Source organism: Thermobia domestica, chromosome 1 (assembly GCF_964235325.1).
Source record: "Thermobia domestica chromosome 1, izTheDome1.hap1.1, whole genome shotgun sequence".
NCBI classification, from domain to species: Eukaryota; Metazoa; Arthropoda; class Insecta; order Zygentoma; family Lepismatidae; genus Thermobia; species Thermobia domestica.
This window is the reverse complement of record NC_137454.1, coordinates 289,834,702-289,856,925: the sequence shown is the minus strand read 5'-3', so window position 1 is coordinate 289,856,925 and position 22,224 is coordinate 289,834,702. Positions and strand designations below refer to the sequence as shown.

Sequence of the window (22,224 nt, the reverse complement as noted above, 5' to 3'; positions counted from 1 at the left end):
GGCTAATGAAGAAAGTGTGGAAGAGCGCCTGATTAATTTAATATTACATAAGAACTTTTTTCAACAGAATATTAACTGCTTGACGTATATTTTACCCCATACCAAACTAAACATCATCTTAATTTGTGCACACCCGTCATACTCGTTTTTTTTTTTTTTTTTTTTTTTTTTTTTTTTTTTGAGTTTTGCAAACCTATACAACTGATCTTCAGTCCAGGGCCAGAGATGTGACTGATGTCACATTAAGCTAAAGTCTGTGTTTCAGATACCCTCGGAGTCGAAATGGACGCTAAAATCGAAGTCAATCAACCAAAAGTTTTTTTTTATGCCAAAAAACGAAAATATGTGTGTTCTGGTAACTTTTTGATATTACAAACTATAAAATTGTTTTAGTTGTTGTTAGTTGTACTGTACTTATGCCCAAGATTACTAAATAAACTGTGAGAAATGAATTAAAGAGAGAGATGAAACTCTGCATGCAAACTTATTAAAAATAAATGTTCACATTCCTCAGTATTTTCTTAAATTCAATTTCTAAGAAGAGGCGGGCGCAATTTGTATAATATAGTCGCGTTGTCTGTCTCAACACAGAAAAATAACTCAATACTTTAAAATGAATTTCGGTAATAGTCAGCATTTAGCTCGAGCCGGGTTTTCATGTTACATTCATTAAAATGCCTGTTTTAGGATTTAGATTTCTGGGCGTTCGGCACCTAAGGCCATTTAGCCCGTCACGTTTGAGGGATGACGTCAAACGGGGAGCGCACTATCTTGGGAAAGGGAAGAAAGAAAGTATTGAAGAAGGAAGGAAGCGGCCTGGGACCTATAAGTTAAGTACCACCCCAGAATTTGCCTGATGTCAATTAGAAAAACCCATGGGAACCTCATTAAGGAAGGCTCACATCAAAAAGCATTTACACTTTTTCGATCGAGTGCCCCACCAGGAATCGAACGTGAGTCTGTTCGCACCGAAGGCGAGTGCGTTAGCGACTACGCTACTTGGGACCACGAAAATGCTTATTCTAAGAAGGGGAAGAGGTTCCTATATAACTTTCACATGTTTTCCATAATCCTACTTTTTCCGTACGAAGAACGGACATTTGAACTAGTAAGTTGCACGTTGTCCAGTTCCCACCAGTTGTATATACTTCTATGAGTTGTTTCAAACGTTTTATATATAATATAGAGATTCATATGTCATGACCGATCTTCTGTAACGCATCTACCAGGCCAAATATAATATAAATAACAACGGTGCCCTCTTTCAACTCCACAATCATCATATTCTAAGTATATCTAGATATCACACAAAATTCGAGTAAATGTTGTATAGCATTTCTCTCTAAGTTTAGTCCTAGGAACAGGAATCTATATGTATGCCTTTATTTACCACTGTATTTATATTAAAGTGATTAATTTTACTTACAAAATTATTATTCTTCCGCTTGTGAATCTCCCTCCTCATTGTTGGAGTCAGAATCCCCTTGTGATTCGTTTTCTTTCTTTTTGTCGTGCTTCCTCCGCCTCTTCTCACATTCCTCTGTTAAACATGGATGATACAATAATGGATGGCATACATTTACTTATTGTTCATAAATAATAGATGTTATTTTTATTACGTTATTGCTGGAAAAATTTTCAAAGAGTAACTGAGTGTTATCCACGTCCAATTACTTTTTGTTTAGATTATTTCAAAGTTTTTGTGAAATAGAAATTATAATATCGTATTCAAGATTTTCAAGATTCAAGATCAAGATTTTGATCTTGTTCAAATTGTTCCAGGTTATTATAGAGGAGATAACTTTCTGAAAGAATGCGTAGTAATTTTAACATGAGAGATTTCTATCACCGTATATATGTAAAACTTTCTCAGCGATTATTTTGAATAACTAATTTTTGAAAGTTAAATAATTTATTCTTTAAGTATGCATTACTAACCGTATTTTCATACTTCATTTCTGTCCTCTCATATCTCTATTTTGAAGTATATTTTACAGTTTCGTACTTTCTTTGTAAAAGAATCAAATAATATTCTCATATTACCGTTAATAGCTCTGCTTTCGAACTATACTACAATATCTCTGAAATTGGCTTCTACTGCAATTTACAGAATAATTTTTATCTCTAAGTCGATTTGGACGCATTACTTTGACTGGAAACTGTTTTCTTTGTAGATGTTTATAACGACTACTTGGAAGTATTTCCCTAAAAACAACGAAATAGTGGTTATTTTTCTCTAATATTAACTTCGTATATAGTATCTGAAACTTTCTTCTCACAATAAATAAATATATGATAATTTATCCTTATTTATAATAAAAGTAAACAATTTTTACTCGTTTATGACGCGGTAACAGTAATAGTAACAAGCATTTGTATTTACGAAATTAAATTATAACATCTTATACAATATATTTGATTTTCAGCTTATATTTACCTGATTGCACCCTGTATGCTTCGGGACACGACTGAAACAAAAAAGGAATAATATACTTAATTTCTTACATTTTAAACTATTTATCTTACATATGTATTCACGTTAAGCGAATAATATATATAAAATTTGCAGATATGAGGAAGTAAAGCAGAAATCCTAAGAATAAGTATTTCCTCAATTCATATAACTAGTTTAGAGATTTGTGTAAAATATTACATTAAAGATTTTTTTGTCGACAACATGTGCAAGGTGTCATATAACTTACGTAACAATAATTTTGAACTAAGATCAAAATATTCAAATTTATGATTGGGATAATTGAGAAAATATTACAAATTATATATAATCTTCATTAATGATAGGTTATAGTAACTTTATCAATTAATGGTGTACTGAATAATAACAGTCAAAAGTTAATTGGAGTTCACGTCTAACGTGAACGAAATTTTGAATGCGATGGTACCGTTAATATCCCTGATTTCTAACTATACTACAGTATCTCTGAAATTGGTTACCACTGCAATATATATATATATATATATATAAGCATTCTTATCTATAAATTCACTAAAAACTATCATTTCATCCATGAAAATGACAGATTTGTATTCTTGTTTATTTATTTCTAGGTTTATTAAGCTTATTTTCTATTTTCGTTTTCACATGCATATTTCGAAAGATTTGAATCGTTTAAAGCTGCTGCCTACTAATATCTGCATTTCGTTTCGCATAACACTACAGATGGAACATTTGGTTAGGAATTTCGGTAATTCCTCATTCAAGCTCACCAAAATACGTTATTTTCTCTTACCTATTCTTGCTTGTATATTCAGCTCTCATTCAGATATTTGCTAATAATGTTACCCTTTTTTTTCCTTCATTTCTTCCAAAATCTATGATCACTATTCCAATTTACGAATTGTATCTTTTATTTCCATCCTCCATTCCTAACACTCTTTCGGTAAAAAATCTAACATTCTTCTAATTTTCATTACATACATCACTGTAAGTTATATATTATCTACGGAAAAAATACTTCTCTATTCCTACCAAAGTATTATTTTTACTATATATTATTTTTACTATATATTATTCTATATTACGATACAGTCCTTTTACACGAGTTCATCTAAGTAGACACTACGCAATTCTCTTAAAATTTGTATGTCGTTACACAAATTACTAATTAAATGCAAATAAAGAATGTTTCAAAAGATTTTGCACAACCAATTTCAAGTAATAAGTATAGATCTTAAGAATGTTTAGGAGCATTGACTACAAGTAATTTAAAAAGTTAATACTACAATAAGTGTCCTAATAATTGAAGAATCAGGGGACAGAGTTAAATATTTACTTTCGATTGAAATGAAGAAGCCGATATTTTCCCATATCTACAACTACCATCGAATATTACGTAATGGACAGTGTTCTGTTAAAGGATGCACATATATCAACTAAATGAACTGAAGGCAATTTGAAGACGACAAATAAAACTTAAATTTTCCCTGAGACTTGACAATTGGACTTTATCTTTCTCTCCCATACTCTTCAATTATAATAAATGTACTAACCTTTCTTATTTCCTTTTCAACGCATCTGTGTATCTTATTACTTATTCTACACTTGTCACGATGATCAAGTTCAGTAGGCTCTCCTATAAAATAGTGAGACTAATTAGTTTAATTAAAGGATTATTTTGATCAGTATCAATTCTTTGTTTCAAACATATTGACACTTATTTTTCCTTTAAAACGTGAGAAATGTAACTCCAATATATTGACATTTCGTCGATGAATATTTAGAACCAAATCTATCTCATATATTTATTTATTGAAATAACAAATAATTTAAAAACTAAGCATAAAACTTCTAACAAAATAACACCTTTAACCCTCATACTAATCATTTATGACATCATTTAATGAAAATTAACAGTTCTCATATATTAAAAAATGTTTTAATGGAGATTTTTTTCGTAAAAACGTATTATTCGAATTTTATTTTTATACGTAGACATGAACAAAGTGTAAACTACTCCATCGTAACTATCAACAATAACGCTATCATTACCAAAACACAGAGAACTATTATTAACATTCTTTGTTGAAAGTGAAAAGCGAAGGAAGTTCGGTTTTTTTCAGTAAATTTCTAAAACAAAAACCACATTAGAGCAGGGATTTCAAAATCGTATAGTAACCCATATTACGTATATTAAAAATTACATTAAGATATTAAAAGCTCGTAAAAGTAATTAAACATTGGTGAAAACCGTTTCTATTTTATCACAGCTTCCTTGTTACCTCAAAATATAGATAATGTTTTCCTTTTAAAATGACAGATTTACTATAACAGATTCTTGTTAGTAATTTTAATTTAAATAAAGAATGAACTTCAGACTTGTTTTATTCTGTGAATAATTCTACAGATTAGTTTTGAAAAGACAACCAAGAGTTATTTATTATCATAACTCGTCTATTTTATGATTAGAATATTGCATATTTTTGAACTTCAAAAATTAATGTTCAGGAGATGATAATACTAATAACCTGTAGCATGTTTTTTCAGAAGCTATTATGGAAAACGAGTAAAGTAACGCCGGTGTTTCCACTTTGACATTTACAATATGATATCGACTAGTTTGAGTCGAACGGAATGCTGATGTAAAATGCAGGTCACCAATAACAAATTCATTCAACTCCTTTCGGGAGGATTTGTATTTTTTTCGTTGAAGACAGAAACAGTATTAGATGTTTAGTATGTAGAAAACAAATTAAAAGATTGCTCAAAGGAGTTTAACGTCAAGCGATATTTTTCAACTTATCATGCCAATAATTATGATAAGTTTGAAGGAGAGAATAGATCCCAGATCACTGCAGAAATAAAAGTGTTAACAAACATAAATAACAAATAATAATAATAATAATAATAATAATAATAATAATAATAATAATAATAATAATAATAATAATATAAGCTATAATTAGTATTTTTAAAATTCTCTTGATATTTGAAGGTTAATAACACCGTAATATGTTACACAATTCTAAAATTTACTTTCAATATAGAGGCTTGTGCTTCTCAAAAAGTACTTTGTGGACCACTAATGATCTACAGAAAATGATAATCTTAAAGTCATACCGAGAAGGTGTATAAAATGTGTGCACTAGTGATTTAACTTTATTTTGCTTCAAATAATGTTTGAATGATATTTTTATACTAGATTAGGAGTGATTGTTTTTGAATGATTATTTTATTAAAACAGAAAATAATAATATACAAAATTAGATTACTTCAGGTTTGAAAAAAAAAAACGAGAATTTGTTTTCGTATCTGCATATTCAAAAAATACTGAAAACATACTTATTGAAAAACAATAGATATATCTAATGTTAAATCTTCAAGTTGCAGAAACGGGAAGGAGAGTGTTAAATTCAAATATAAGTGTATGTATTGTTACTTTTCTCTTCCTCAGAATCATACAGCCTCATATCAAATGAAAGGCTTTGCATCGTAGCTAGTAAGGCTTCCCAAGTTTGATCCTTTGTGGGAACGGGAAATTTTTCCCATCCTACTCTCATCTTAAAGCGTCTCTAACGTTAACCCAGTCTTTGTGAAACGGGTACCTATTGCAACCTCAATAAGTAAAAGCAGGGAGAACATGTTTCTGATTACACGACCTCCAGCATGTTCCGAAATTAAGAAAATGTGTGATTCATTAACTTCACACAACCTGTTGGTCCATTAGACCTATCTCGTTTGGGTCTACCCTCCAATTTTTACCTATCAAGTTAAAAATATTGAATAGTCAACCAAGGAATGAGTTTGTATGACACTGGTGAAACTTCCAGATAATTTCTTAAGATGAAACCGAATAGTTCTAATAGGTGATTCATTCTGGAGCATTTGTTTGTAGGAAGGAGAGTATAAACTCCAGGAGTAAGTTGGGTAGGTATAAATAATAAGCTTTGGTTGATTGTCTGCATTGCAGTATAGTATACCTTTCAGCACCAGCTTGTATAAGACATGGATTTACGGCATAGTGTAAATCATAACTAGATCGTTCAAACATTTTAAGGGTATCCCACTGTAAATCCGACCCTAGATCACACGGATCTAAAAGACGCCGGCTAGATACTGGGAGAGCAAGGAGAGCTAATAATAATAATAGTCAAAACTATGTAATTTTCTTGTATTTCCTTACAAAGCTTTTACGACACAAATATACCTTCTACATGATATTTGGACTTACCGTGCATTCTCTTTTCTAATGCAAAATACAAGAAATTATGTATTGCACGGTCGATAAGGAAATATTGTAGGCGAGACACATCTAAAATACAAGTGAAAACATGTACTTCCTGTAATAAGATATTGGAGGTTTCTCACATAGGCTAGAACTTCCTTAACGTTATTATCAACGAATAGTTCTCAACGTAAGAAACTCTTTACAGCAAGTGACTTCGGAAAGGTTTCATTGAGGTTTCACAGAAAAAAGAAATCTTTAAAGCTATATTATAATGGCAGTTCGAGTATTTTATACGCTGCTTTGGGCCATAGCCCACAGCTTACCAAAAATGTCAGCCCAGCTAGAATAAGCAAACTTAAATATAAATCTACCTTTTTCTTCACGCTTCGCTTGCATACGTTGTATATTTCTTTCAATCTTTCTGGAACATCTTTCAGTAGCATTATTTAGAGGTTCAGACCAAGATTCTTCAATGTATCTCTGCTTAAACAATCCTAAAAGGCCTTCTTCGTTTACCGTTCCATCAACATTGAGCTGCGAATAATAAAGTAAATTAATGTTCTATACAATATGTTTTATATTATATAATAGAACGCATATATGTTAAGCATATACATTAACTATGCATGAAATGACTAGTAATCAAAATATGAATTTTGTGTAATTTATTGTACCACAAATGTTCCAGACATTTTATATGGACAGAACCACTTGTTTGAAAATACATGTATCAAGCTAAAATTAACATATTTGCAATTATATCACATGGAAAACCGGGACTATGTTCATTATCACTACTATCCATGTTCTGTTATTCAAACCAGATACGAACGATTAAATTTAACCAACGTCAAAAAGCATAAACCGTTCATCTATATTTTCTAATCTAATATTTAAAAAACTGATAAATACTAGTTCCTAACGTTTCAAAATGTATGAAACAAAAGTACCGTGTTCATGTATATGAGAGAAATGCATACTTTTATTTCAATTTCGGATTTTTGGTATTATTTCTGATTATTATCTAGAGGCTGTTTCCGTCTGTATCAATACCATACTTCCATACCATGAAAGTTACAAAGGTTTAGTCAATTATGAGTTGACTAAACAGTCAAGCCATAATTGTATTTTGATGATAAAATTAGAATAATTCTTATACATCATATTTATTTTCTAATTACAAAAGGGTAAAGAATGTCTTGTAATTATTTTTTTAATGGAATTTTAACAAGTTTACACACATATCTCCCTGGAATAGCCAATAACTAAGTAACTAACTAACTCTATGGCTATGGAACCCGGAGGTTCAATGCTGCGTTCACAAAAGCTCTCCACTGACTTCTATCCTTAGCCAATTGGATCCAGTATCTGCTTTGTATTCCTATTTCTGCGAGATCCATCTTAATATCATCCTTCCATCTGCGCCTAGGTCTTCCTAATGGTCGTTTTCCGATTGGTGTTCCAGTCAAAACTTTGAAAGCCTTTCTACTTTCTTCCATTCTAGCTACATGAACTGCCCACCTAAGCCTCCTAGACTCGACGACCCTAACAATGTTGGGTAAACCGTATAAATCATGTAGTTCCTCGTTGTGAAGTTTCCGTCATTCCCCATTCCCGTTCCTCTTGGGTCCGAATATTCGTCTCAGGATCTTGTTCTCAAATACTTTCAGTCTACGTTCTTCCCTCAGAGTCAGTGACCATGTTTCGCAACCATACAGAACAACAGGCATGATTATCGTTTTATATATTTTAAGCTTCAAATTCCTCGACAGAATTCGCGACGACAAGAGATTTTAACCGAATAGAAACACGAACTCTCTGCTTTTAGTCGACATTTAATTGTTGAATAGCCAATAACTATGACTAAAAAATTCCGATTTTGAGTAAGATATTTGATAATTTCATTAAACCTACCGATCGCTGTAAGAAACATAGTTGATAGTCTTCATTCGTGATATATTGGGTTGATGAGATTTGTATCAGATATGTAGATGTTGCCAATTCGAAACATTTGGATTCTTTTGGAAGCAAACCTGAAGCTTTTCTTTGGCCAAACAATTTAACTGTTGTCTCACGGATGTAGATAGGCCACTCTTCCTTTTTTAATTGTCGTTGTTCCATGTTTTCATTGCCAGCTACTACGTATTTGTAAGCAGATAAGATACAAAATAATTTTTGTGTGAATCATAAATCTTCTCTGACTGTGGAACTTAATACGGTTTGGAAATTTGCCCCTGTGTCGTTTGGATCTAGAGAAGGTACAAACAACTTGATCCTGACAAAATTCCCGAACAACAAACAGCACGCCCAATTCACAATGATTCGAAAACTAGAGATATTAAAAAAAACAAAGTAGTAGTAAAAGAAGAGAATAAGTAGCGGATAAGGTGCAGATTAAGGAAATAAAGAAATAAAGGGTTCTAAATGTGAGAAAGCGTTTTGGAAAATTAACCGTATTTCTAACTGGAATCACTATCTTACAAATGAGTTCTTTCTGAGATTTTGTTTCTGGTCTTAAACAAAACTACTCACCTAAAAATCCTAACCCTAGTAATTACATAAAGTAAAAGTTCGAATAAGAGTAAATTACAACTGGAAAATGTGCATAGTTTTCTACCTTTCACATAAGTTCTTGTCACTCGATTGTTGTTTTTATAGGGAAAGATGCTTCTTTACTTCATTGAAGCAATCAGCTAATAATAATAATAATAATAATAATAATAATAATAATAATAATAATAATAATAATAATAATAATAATAATAATAATAATAATAATAATAATAATAATAATATAGATACGAAGACTAATAATTATCAGTTTCACAAAAAAAAATAAATGGAAGTTTGAATCAGAAATTCACAGTGTGATTTTTGAATTTATCAGTGTGATTTTTAATAATTGACGCCTAGTTATTCTGTAAGTGATACTTCTAATTTCTTTCCTTGCAAATAAACACTTACAGATATTCTGCAATACCTGTTTTCTTTATCATAATGAAAATATGGAAATATTCATCAGGGTTAGGATTTTCAGGTGCTCACCTTTTTGTTTTAGAGCAAGAAAGATCTCTCATGAAGTATTCATTGTATCAAATTTTGCCTCCGGATGGGAATGGAGGTAATTTTCCAGCACATTCTTGCTCCTTTATTTATTTTTCACTTTTTGGAACCCTTTTCTTTTAAATTTGCCCCTAATCTGAATTTTGCCCAGCTGGTAAAATCTGAAATGACTACTGGTTTCTTACAAATGAGCTGAGACATAAACATCCATCAATCAGGAGGATAACACCACAAAGAGGAAAATCGAAGAGCTGATCTTGAAACACTAACAAATAGCCATCCACAACATCATTCAGCAATGTGGCCTCATTTATGGTAGTGTGTGCAAGATAATTTATGAAGAATTGCACATGTTTAAGGTGTCAACAATGTTGGCTTCTGCATTTGCGGACTCCTCTTCAGGAACAAACATGTGGTGACATATCGAGTCACTTGTTGAAACTTTCGGGGTAAGATTTTTTTTTTCGTCTGATAATTATGGACGAATGTTGAATCTATATATATGATCCTCATATAAAAGACATGACCAAGGTGAAATCACTCCCCTTCATCTTCTCCCGAAAAGGCAAAGGTACTAAAGTTTGCAGGCAAGTTCAGGATTTTCGGAATATCTTATAGCCCAGAAAATGAAAGAAAATATCCATGATTGTCGGGGAAAATTCGAGACAAGCTGAACTTTGCCAGTTGTTAGGACCCAACTAGAGGTGTATTTTCCCAAATGTCCCCGCCCTTCCCCTTGTGCTTTCCCTTCCAACTCCCTTTAACATCCAATTTACAAGGTTTTCTATTATCGTTTATATCTCCGTTATTATTAATCAGATCTTCAAACTCTTTTTACATTTTTTTCCTTTAATTATGATCTAAAAAAAAGTTATTCTTAACAATTTTCGCTAGAACTAATACTTCAAGAGATATTCATAGAAATATGTAAAATTTTACATTTTTATGTGTACTTTTTCCAGTTTTTTTATATTATTCAATAACTTGTAGAAAAGTTTCAAATAAAAGTTTTAGAGCGCTTCATTAGCTTTAAATCGATGTATATATTAATATACTTAGAGGTATGGGAACGTGTAAAAGGGCACCTTAAGAGAACGAAGTGCGTACTTGCCAGTACCACACACACTGGTGCCGGACAGCCACTCTCTGCGAATTGTTTAGTGGACTTTATAATATTTCAACATAATAGTGGAGTGTTTCGTATGGTTTGCATCGTAAGTGGTGGTGTTCTGTTATTTTGAACCCATTTGTGCTCATTAGGACAACCCATGGTTAATATATGGTGTAGTAAAAAGTAATCCATCATTTTGCCAATAGATGGCTTCAGTGATCTGTATCTCGCGTTGTATAAGTCCGATCGGGTTCAACGAGATGGCGTTCAAACGATGAGATTGCGTACTACAAATACTGTTCAGATAGTTGTGATGAGTTAACTCAGTGTTGTGTGAGCGCGGGTCAAAATGGACACTAGCAAAGAGAAAATACGCTATATTTTACAGTTCTTCGATAAAGGCGAGAATGCAAGCCAGGCGGCTGCAAATGTTAATACTGTTTATGGTCCTGATACTGTAACAGCCAATAACGCGCAATTTTGGTTTCGTCGATTTCGATCCGGAAATTTTGACGTCAAAGATGCACCAAGGCCAAGTGTCGAAAATGTCGATAAAATCAAGGACATTGTCGCGTCCGACCGTCATGTAAGCACTGTGTCGATTGCCCAAGAGCTAAACATTGCACAAAAACCGTGTGGAACCATTTGCAAAAGTCTGGATACAAAAAGAAGCTTGATGTATGGTTGCCACACGAGTTAACGCAAAAATACCTCATGGACCGAATTTCCATCTGCAAATCGCTGCTGAAAAGCAACAAAATCCACCCATTTCTGAAGCGGTTGGTGACTGGCGATGAAAAGTGGATCACTTACGACAACGTCACGCGAAAACTGTCCTGGAAGCGTGGTGAGCCGGCGCAAACGGTGCCCAAGCCAGGATTGACGGCCAGGAAGGTTTTACCGTGTGTTTGGTGGGATTGTCAGGGGATTATCTACTATGAGCTGCTCCCCTACGGCCAAACCCTTAACTCGGAACTGTACTGTCAACAATTGGACCGTCTGAAGGCAGCAATTGCACAGAAGCGGCCAGCTTTGGCCAATAGGAGAGGCATTGTGTTCCACCAGGACCACGCCAGGCCACACACATCGATAGTGACTCGTCAGAAGCTTCGGGAGCTTGGTTGGGAGGTTCTTATGCATCCACCGTATAGTCCGGACCTGGCACCGAGGGATTACCATCTGTTTCTGTCCATGGCGAACACATTTGCTGGTGAAAAAGTGGCTTCAAGAGAGGCTTGTGAAAATCGACTGTCTCAATTTTTTCCCACTAGAGACAAGAGCTTCTATGAGAGAGGCATCATGATATTACCTTCCAATGGCAACACGTTATCGAACATAACGGCGCATATGTTACCTAAATCGGATCATTCTAACTATGGTAAGTCAAGCCTTCAATGTCATGCCAAAATAATGGATTACTTTTTACTACACCAGATATTTTTGCTGAAGTAGAATTTTTGCTAAGCAAGTATAGATTTTGGACTTATCTTTTACTGAAATGTGACTTTTAAGTTAATCTATTATTTATTCAATGTTCAAAGTCTATTTAATTTCATCTTTTACCAAATCTGAGCTCTTGGAAACAGGCCAGTTGTTAGATTTATACACGAAGGTCAAAATAGTATGTTTCACAAAACTAAATGTACTAATTATCTTCTTATATATATATATATATATATATATATATATATATATATATATATATATATATATATATATATATATATATATATATATATACTGAATTTCTTCAATTCAATTACGCCTTCTCACTACGAAATTCTATTATTACTATGGAACTTTGGACTATTTTAATTTATCAAAAGTAATACGCAGATAATTTAATGTTTTAATTTATCGAGTCAAACATTAAGATTAAATTGCCAAGTACATTTGTATCATAAAATTGGAACAGAGTCACTTCCGTGTAGTTTCGAGAGAACAACAAAACCCTCAAAAACACCAAACATATGAGGTGTGCTTTTTTTATTCTGATTTCTCTATCATTGCCGTTCACTAATATAATATTGATCGGGTGTTGCAAATAAGTGTTAAAACTCTCAACCATCATGTAGGGGACATGAAAAAAAAAAGTTATCTTCAACTTTGATCAAATGCCACTAGTTTCGAAGATATAACACGCCGCAACCATGAAAAATTGAGTTTCAGAGGCTTGTATTTCAAAAACTATCCAAGTAAAGAGTGCAACTTAAACTCACAAAGGAAGTCATACCTGCTCTATTTAAAAATACAGTTTTCAAAGCTCTGCAAGGAGTGCGCGAGGGATGTCGCAAGGGGACTGAAAAACCACCAATGAAATTCACTGTTGGTTCTTGAGTTCCTTTAGAAATCGATTCTAAAATTCAGTTGCATCATAGGAAGGAAATTCGTATGGTAGCGACATTACAAATAAACAAAAATGTATTACAAAGATGTGAAGATGTGAAGTTTCCAGGAGAAAATTTAATTCCAAATACATTAGCAGTTTTCACTCGGAGAGTTACGGAGAAAAAGAATGCATCAAAACTAGAAAAGATAAACAGAAAATGTTATTGTAATAAATCACTCTATAATATCAGCTGTAAGGCCTAGATAGTTTTTGTCACCACTTCACATTGGTTTAGGTCTTACACTTCATCGTTTGTATGGTTCAAAACATCTAATCAATATGTTATCTTCCATGGGAGTATGTGTTTCCTATTACGAGGGTTCTGTGTACCTTACCGCCCTGACAAATGCAGTATCTTCAAATGTTAACGAAAATGCTTTCATACAACATGTTTGCGATAGTGCTGATGTCAATATACGAACATTAGATAGTTTGAACACGTTTCACGCAATGGGAAGAATCTAATGCATTAGTCAGACAATAGCGTTGGAACCCAATTAAAGGTTGAAAGCAAGTATTCTGGAACGTTTAATCCTGAATGTATTAGGGTACGGTCTTATCCAAAGAAGAATTCTCGCCGGGGATTAAGTAGTATTGCTATAAAAGACTACAATGAATTGAAAGTTGAGATAAATATTTCAGACTTCACAAAAACAACCATGTTTCCCCCTAAATTCCATTTGGTTCTCTGGAATCCACGTTCAACTAGGATGGAATTATTTTATGAACATTATTAGTAGCAGAAAGAAGAAATGCGACTCTACATGTCATGACTGTTCTTTTATTAACGGATGCTTCTCATACATCCACAATTTGTATAGCATTGTGTTTTGCTGCATAGCAGAGTAGAAAACAACTAGTCCTGCATAGTGACTTTTGACCAACCTTTATTCTTGAAGGCTTCAGAAATCGTAGCTTCGGCTGAAATTGGCAGTGAATTTGCAAAGATAGTATTAAAGTTAGGTGGCTTTCACCTTTTAATGTCATGTATGGGCTCCATGGGACTTAAAATGGAAGATAGTGGACTTGAATGTTTATGGGCTACTGTGTATGCTAAAAATACAGTGCAAAACATTCTCAACAGTCATTCATATGCAAGACGTATCCAAGCATACACACAGCATCTGCAATCGTAAATGTGTTGAAAGAACATTGCGAAGAAGTGAACCACAGCTTTGCCACATTGGAGAAGTTATATGTCCAACAAATGTCCAACAAACGAATATTGACTCTAAACTGACAGAAAGCTACAGCTGTTAACGAAGAAAGGAGTGTATATGAAGGAGTGTAGGAGTGTATTAGAGAGAATTATTGATAGGATGATGTGTAAACAAAAGTCAAGAAATAAATAATGAACATAACATGTATAAGGAACACAAAAATTGTAACATTAGCTAGCGGTGGGGGGAGGGGGAGGGGAGATCCGTGATGCTGTGAATAGCAATGATTACTTTAAGAGTCTTCACTACAGTGAAATTAAACTACCGCTAATTTTAGAGTTTTTCTGTAACATCTTCAAAACAAATAAAAATATTCGAAAAGCAGAAACGTAGTGAACTAGACAATACGATTTTGCATGTGATACCGTTATCACAACCCATTTATCTGCTTTCAATTTGCAACTGTAGATAGATTTAGCATTTTTTGTGGGTTCTGTAAATAGCGACATACCAAAAGCAGATAAGTGAATTGTGGTAAAGGTATCACATGCAAAATCGTATTGTCTAGTTCACTACGTTTCTGCTTCTCGAATATTTTTATTTGTTTTGAAAATATTACAGAAAAACTCTAAAATTAGCGGTAGTTTAATTTCGCTGTAGTGAAGATCCTTAACAGATTATCGTGGCAATAATAGTGTCAATAATAGTGTAATAATAGTGTCAATAATAGTGTAACAATAGTGTCAATTAATTCACAGCTGCTGGTTGTCAGTACGGGACACGGTGGGTTCATATAAGTGATGGATAACGGAACAACCCTATTCATATGGGTTGGGAGTAAAAGCCCCCGAACCAAAACTGACAAGAAAGATTTGAAATTAAAAAAATAAAGTAATGAAATCGGAAAATATTTATTTACGATCATCGTTCATCAAGAATAGTGAGTGTGGCTTGAGGTAGGGAAAAGCCAGAAAAAGAAAGAAAGGAGCCCATTTTTGGATATTGGGTCCATGCGATCTTGTGCTACGGTATTTGAGGTAAACGAGGCGAGCAAGGCATAGTGAGCTCGCACTTCGCCCTCTTACACGTTCCCATACCTCTAATTAATACTTGTATATACACCATTTTAAAGCTAAAGAAGCGATGTACAACTTTTATTTGAAGCGTTTCTGCAAATTATCGAATAGACAAAAGTTAAAACATAAAAAACGAAAAAAAATACAGATAATTTTACATATTAATAATTGTAAACAAACAATTAATAATTGAGAATTTAAAATTTTACATATTTCTACGAATATCTCTTGAAGTAGCGAAAATTGTTAATAATAACATTTTTTGATCATGATCCAAGGAAAAAGCCGTAAAAAGAGTTTGAACATCGGATTAATAATAACGGAGATATGAGCTATAATCAAAAACCTGGTAAATTGGATGTTAAAGGGGGTGAAGGGGTAAACACAAGGAAGAAGGGCGGGGACGTTTGGGAAAATATACCTCTAGTTGGGCCCTAACAACTGGCAGAAATTCAGCTTGTCTCGAATTTTTCCCGACAAAAATGCTTTTATTTTCTGGGCTGTTAGAGTCATCCTTACAGAATACTTTCAGAAGAATGATACTATCTCTACTATATACAGCGTAATACTGCTCACTTCTGAGCAAGTTACGAGTTGCTTTTAAGCAAAAACGTCACGGTGTGTTCACCAAAGGAATCTGTTTCTTTGAAGCTACTAGATGTAGCATTGAACTATTACCGCACCCTCCCTGTTCTCATGATCTGGCACAAAACAACTTCTTCCAATTCCCACAAATAAAGAATTTACTCCGGGGTCACCAATTTGACAATAATGGAGGCGAAACAATAGTTTTCCATACAATCTGCAGAGTTCTACAATGACGGTATTCTTAACATCAAAAAAACGATGGGGAAAATGTGTAACTCTGCACTGAGACTATGTAGAGAAATCTTAAGGAAGGATATAAATCTCAATAGGCTATCTCTATTAGTTCATAGTAATAATCGAAACTTTTCGATAAAACCTCGAACAGCATTAAGAACAGAGATATCTTGTGCCATAATTAAATATTACACGCACAAAAGTGTAGATATCAACATCTGTCATTCAATTAATCATCTGTCATTCAATGAAATTTAGTATTATTTTATTACAATTTTATGATCCGTTTTACTCTCTGAATTTCTAACAAAAAATCTCATGACATTCTTGATGTTACCACGCAACACTCATGGGTGTTGTAACACACAAATCGAAATATTTGGTCTAGATTATCGTCTCATGTGATAGTGTCTTGGGAATTTAAGCGTGTTATGTATTTTCGGACTAGCTAATTCGAGTCGTCGTGCAATATTTGTGTTAACTTTATTAACCTGAAACGCAACGACGATAAAGAATACTCTGAGAATATATAATTTTCAAGAAATGAAAATAGTGTGTAGAGATCCTTCAGAATCGAATGTTCAGTTTAGGTATCCAGCAGAGGAAATTAGACATATCCTTAATATTTGCAGAATAGAAATAAAATTATTTTAATGTCATCAAGTACTAAGATTCATAATTGGTCACTTACCCACATAGCACACTGACGTCCACGGGATGTCCGAGAATGATCCGCAATAGACAACGGGACATCCCGGAATCATCCGTATATGCTCCCGAGACATCCACAGGACCTCCGCAGAATATCCAGATGTCCGCTAATATCCCGGAAAACGAAATATTCAACGGGACCTCAAAGGGGTGTCCATTGGTAAATCGTGGGATAATGTATTAATTTATGTCCAGCGTGGGATTTTCCTTGGATCTCCTGTCCTATCCGGGACGTCACGTGGACATCTAAGGGAAATCCTTTAGAACGTCCCATGCAGGACGTCCATGAAATGTCTACTCATTGTCTGGATAATCCCGAGAATTATATGGGATAATTTGGATCAAAATAAGACGTCCTTGTGACGTCGTGTGCTACGTGGGTAAAGAATAATAAATATTATATAAATTACAAGAATTGCAGACGTTTCTTCTGAATATTTGTTTTCGTTATGGTTATAATGTGAGGTCGTTGTCGATCCAAAATATCACTGGAAGGTATTTTGCAAGTTGTTTCAACGCGTTGAAATAGCCAGTTAAAGTTGACGCTGTTGTTCGCATACAGTGCAGAATTTATTGCTACATTTCTGATGTGGTACTTATCTAAGCACGTTTTAGAAGTAAAGTCTTTTGAAGATAATTGAATTGTTAATTCTTTGTAACTTTTCTTCTACTTATTCGAAATACATCGTATGGTAACCGTATTATAATATTCGACGCTAAAGTACTTTGAATATGCATTGCCCTCTCTGAGTTACTTTTAGAAACCACCTTTATAAACAGAGACACAATTTTCTGGTGAATAAGAATTCGTAATTTTGTTATAAAAATATGCGAAAAGCCGAAAAAAATCAGTGAATAAAAATTCAATACAAGATATTCCTATCTTCCTTGACACTATTTTCCTTGACAATTCCAATTAGTTACCTTTTATTTCACCTTGATTTCCACTCATCAATCATCATGACATGAGCTCATGCATGTCTATATTAAACAATATTTGAGTTTTTAAAAATTAACACTAAGCATACTCATTGAATAAAAGTATCATTTAAAGAAAAAGAAACACATCGAGAACATTAATAAAAAACTTTCAGAGTTTTCAGAGTTTACTTACGCAAATAACTCATAAGTATTGCTTCAATGTTTTCTGGCTTTAAATTTGTTCTTTTGTTGGTAAGTAGGTCATTATAAGAAGAGAAAGCTCTCTCCACATCAACACTTGAAACTAATATGTACTGTACATTAGTTGGAGACACTTTCCGGCGATATCTGAATACTCTTCTAACATACCGCGCAATATTTCTTCCACACTATCCACTTCACCAACAGCTACCGTTTGTAGCTCATTTTGTAACTGCATGTAAAATTTCAAAAAATCATGGTGGTCCATTTTCTCAAAAAATGGGAATTTTCATCACATGGCGTCGAAAAAGAGCGTAAATCGTCGAAAAATTGTCACTTTTGCTTAAATTTTGTGGAATATCGAGACTTGTTGCAAATTTAGCTAATTCCACAAAATTTCGCGTTTATTCGCGAGCGTTATATGGCCTAACAAATAGTGAAAAAATGTATTTTTAGATACACATTTTCATACAAAACTTATACATTTTACGTTTTCGTGTCACCAAAAAATCGTGTCTCTATTTATAAATAACGTGAGTAGGGATATATTAAAATTTATAAATTGTTCTACAGATAGTATTTGACTTGCTCAATGTAAAAGTAGAAGAAAAATAATATAGTAGAAAACTCACCGCGCCATTTTTCTCCAACACACACTTCATAATACACTGTAAATAAAATTAAAAAGTAAATATCTTGTGCATATAATTTAACACCAAACAAAGATTAAATTATTAGTATTATTTAATGACAGCGATAGATGTTAGTTTACACAAATATAAAATATCTTCATAAATACGTAAACATCAAATATATCCTAATGTTTACAGTATTCTGCTACTTACTGAGGAAGTTGGTAAGCGCACCATTCAAAATTAAATTAAATTAAAATTGACATTTTTTGAAACGTTTGGTAAATTTATTAGTGGAGAAACGGAAACTTTTTTTTTTCATACTACATCATGCTTCGTGATTACCAAAGTTGATCTCAAATCTACATTTACGTTAGCTGTTAGCAAACAAAGAACTGAATAAAATAAAATTTACCTTATTTTTGTGTCTTCTCTTCTTATGTTTATCTTTTCCTTCCTTGTCTTCTCCATCTTTTTCTTCAGTTTCTCTATCGTTTCCTTCTTCAACTCCATTTCCATTTCCTTCTTCTAATGATGCCATATCATCCGACACCTCCCTATCCTCTGGAGACTCAGTGACTTCTGGTTCTTCTGGTCGTTCAGTTGTAAGTTCATCACCTTGGTTTTCTTCTATATTCGCAATAAATAAAGTTCAAAAGAACAAAGTATAATAGAAAAGGTTAGGATTTAAAATTGTTAGTTTAGAATGTTTTCAGCCTTATAATGATATATTAGGAACAATTTTTTTGACTCTTAAAGGGGATTCATCATTTGATGCATTACAAATATGTTTAATTCAGTCTTAAATTAATACTATATATCGTCTTTAAAGATTAAAATGGCATTTTAGGTGTAATGTCAGTATATCTTTAAACAATGACAGGAATAACTGCAATTTTGCTCATAATTGATGAAGGGGAAAATAGTTCCATTTAATAAAGACAGTAGAGCTTTAAACTTTCAAAGTGTTACGGCCAACAAGAGATGTTCTCTGACGTTTCTTACCACATGCGGTGGGACATTGCAGCCCCTACTTTGATACCAGTGTTACCAACCACGATCACTCTGTCTTATACCATTAATTAAATTGCCACTACAGTTGCACCGAAAAAAACCTTGACACGCGAGTAGTGGCTATGTGACTGCGAGCTGTCAGAGACGTTCTCTTACTGGACGCACTATAAGATATTAGCTAAAAATCATGTAACACCAAATGTATAATATAACTAATTTTAATTTATATTTGCAACGAAAAAGAAATGCTAGAACAAATTATCTTCAAAAAGAAAGGCTATCAAGCAAAGAAAGAAATAGCAAATATATAAAACATAACAAGAGGTTCTTCAGATACGTTGTTTCTCTATGCAAGTATTCAAGTTCGTTACAGAAAAATAAAGTACGTGATAAATTTATTAATCAAGATAATTCATATTTTAAGCTGATATTAAAAAGTAACAATTTGTCTACATATCTTTAAGGTCTACCGCTCACTGACAACATTTTGACGGGCAACTATCTTGTTGCTCTCGTTAAATGCATTGAGTCTTATGGGAGTCATTCACTGCAGCGACAGAAAGTTGCCGATGTACCTCCAAGCAGGAGATTTAATAATAATAATAATAATAATAATAATAATAATAATAATAATAATAATAATAATAATAATAATAATAATAATAATAATAATAATAATAATAATAATATATTTTCTACAAGTTCTTTCGCACAACAGTTCATTTCGCGTGCAGCGGGTGAAAAAACGGTTTTTGCAAAGGAAGCTATGTCTTTTATTAGCGATAGAGACAATGAAAAATTAATCGAGGAAATAAAGAAACACCCTGCGTTATATATGTATATAGTACATAAAGTTTGCAAGAATATTCAACGTATGTGAAGTTGGCCCCCTCACTTTCAAATTTCGATTCGACACTGAAGCCAACCGATTGTTTTTCGTTTATTATTGATTGTTTTGAAGAAAAAATCGTTTCTTTCAAACAACATACCGACATATGCACAAAATAAAGTTTTGGGGACAACTTCACACTAGCCCCCCCACTTTCAAATTTCGATTCGAAACAGAAGACAATCGATTGTTTTTCGTTTGTTATTGATTGTTTTGAAGAAAAAATCGTTTCTTTCAAACAACATACCGACATATTCACAAAATAAAGTTTGGGGGGGGGGGCAACCTCACACTAACCACCACTTTCAAATTTCGGTTCGAAACTGAAGCCAATCGTTTGTTTTTCGTTTGTTATTCGTTGTTTTGAAGAAAAAATCGTTTGTTTCGAAAATAGTACAGAAATATTCAAAAAATAAAGTTGGGGGACCAACTTCACACTAGCCCCCCACTTTCGAATTTCGATACGAAACCGAAGCCAATCGTTTGTTTTTCGTTTGTTATTAGTTGTTTTGAAGAAAAATCGTTTGTTTCGAAAATAGTACAGAAATATTCAAAAAATAAAGTTGGGGGGCCAACTTCACACTAGTCTCCCACTTTCAAATTTCGATACGAAACCGAAGCCAATCGTTTGTTTTTCGTTTGTTATTAGTTGTTTTGAAGAAAAATCGTTTGTTTCGAAAAACGTACGGACATATTCACAAAATAAAGTAGCGGGGACAACTTCACACTTTCTTCAAAACAATCAATACCAGACCAAACGCAAACGATTGGCATTAGTTTGTATTAGAAATTTGAAAGTGAGGGGCAGCATGAAGTTGGCTGGGGGACAACGTGAAGTTGGCCCCCTCCAACTTTATTTTGTGAATATGTCCGTACGTTTTTCGAAACAAACTATTTTTTCTTCAAAACAATCAATAACAAACGAAAAAGAAGCGATTGGATTCGGTTTCGAATCGAAATTTGAAAGTGGGGGATAGTGTGAATTTGCCCCCCCTACGTTTATTTTTTAAATATTACTGTACGTTTTTCGAAACAAACGATTTTTTCTTCAAAACAATCAATAACAAACGAGAAACTAACGATTGGCTTCAGTTGTGAGTCGAAATTTCATACTAGAGAGCCTAGCGGGAAATTGCCAACCCTAAATTTTATTTAGTGAAAATCTCCGTAACTTTTTCGAAACGAATGATTTTTTCTTCAAAACGATCAATAACAAACGAAAAACAAACGATTAGCATTAGTTTGGAATCGAAATTTGAAAGTGGGGGGCAGCGTGAAGTTGGCCCCCCAACTTTATTTTGTGAATATGTCCGTACGTTTTTCGAAACAAACGATTTTTTCTTCAAAACAATCAATAACAAACGAAAAACAAACGATTGGCTTCGGTTTCGAATCGAAATTTGATAGTGGGGGGCCAAGCGGGAAATTGCCCACCCTCTAATTTTATTTAGTGAAAATCTCCGTAACTTTTTCGAAACAAATGATTTTTTCTTCAAAACAATTGATAACAAACGACAAACAAACGATTGGCATCAGTTTGAAGTCGAAAGTT

General features: G+C 33.3%; 1 protein-coding gene across 1 annotated transcript in view; it reads right to left on the bottom strand.

Moving 5' to 3' along the window:
- Positions 1-1,433: 1,433 nt before the first annotated feature.
- The window catches only part of LOC145680249 (uncharacterized), a 40,885-nt gene continuing 20,094 nt past the window's right edge, over positions 1,434-22,224 (bottom strand). Inside the window, exons 5-10 of the mRNA XM_081750586.1 lie at positions 19,185-19,399; positions 18,770-18,805; positions 7,055-7,217; positions 4,009-4,091; positions 2,438-2,468; positions 1,434-1,540 (exon numbers count right to left, since the gene is read on the bottom strand). Of these exons, the coding sequence (XP_081606712.1) occupies positions 1,434-1,540; positions 2,438-2,468; positions 4,009-4,091; positions 7,055-7,217; positions 18,770-18,805; positions 19,185-19,399 (635 nt within the window). The remainder of the gene's footprint in view (positions 1,541-2,437; positions 2,469-4,008; positions 4,092-7,054; positions 7,218-18,769; positions 18,806-19,184; positions 19,400-22,224) is intronic.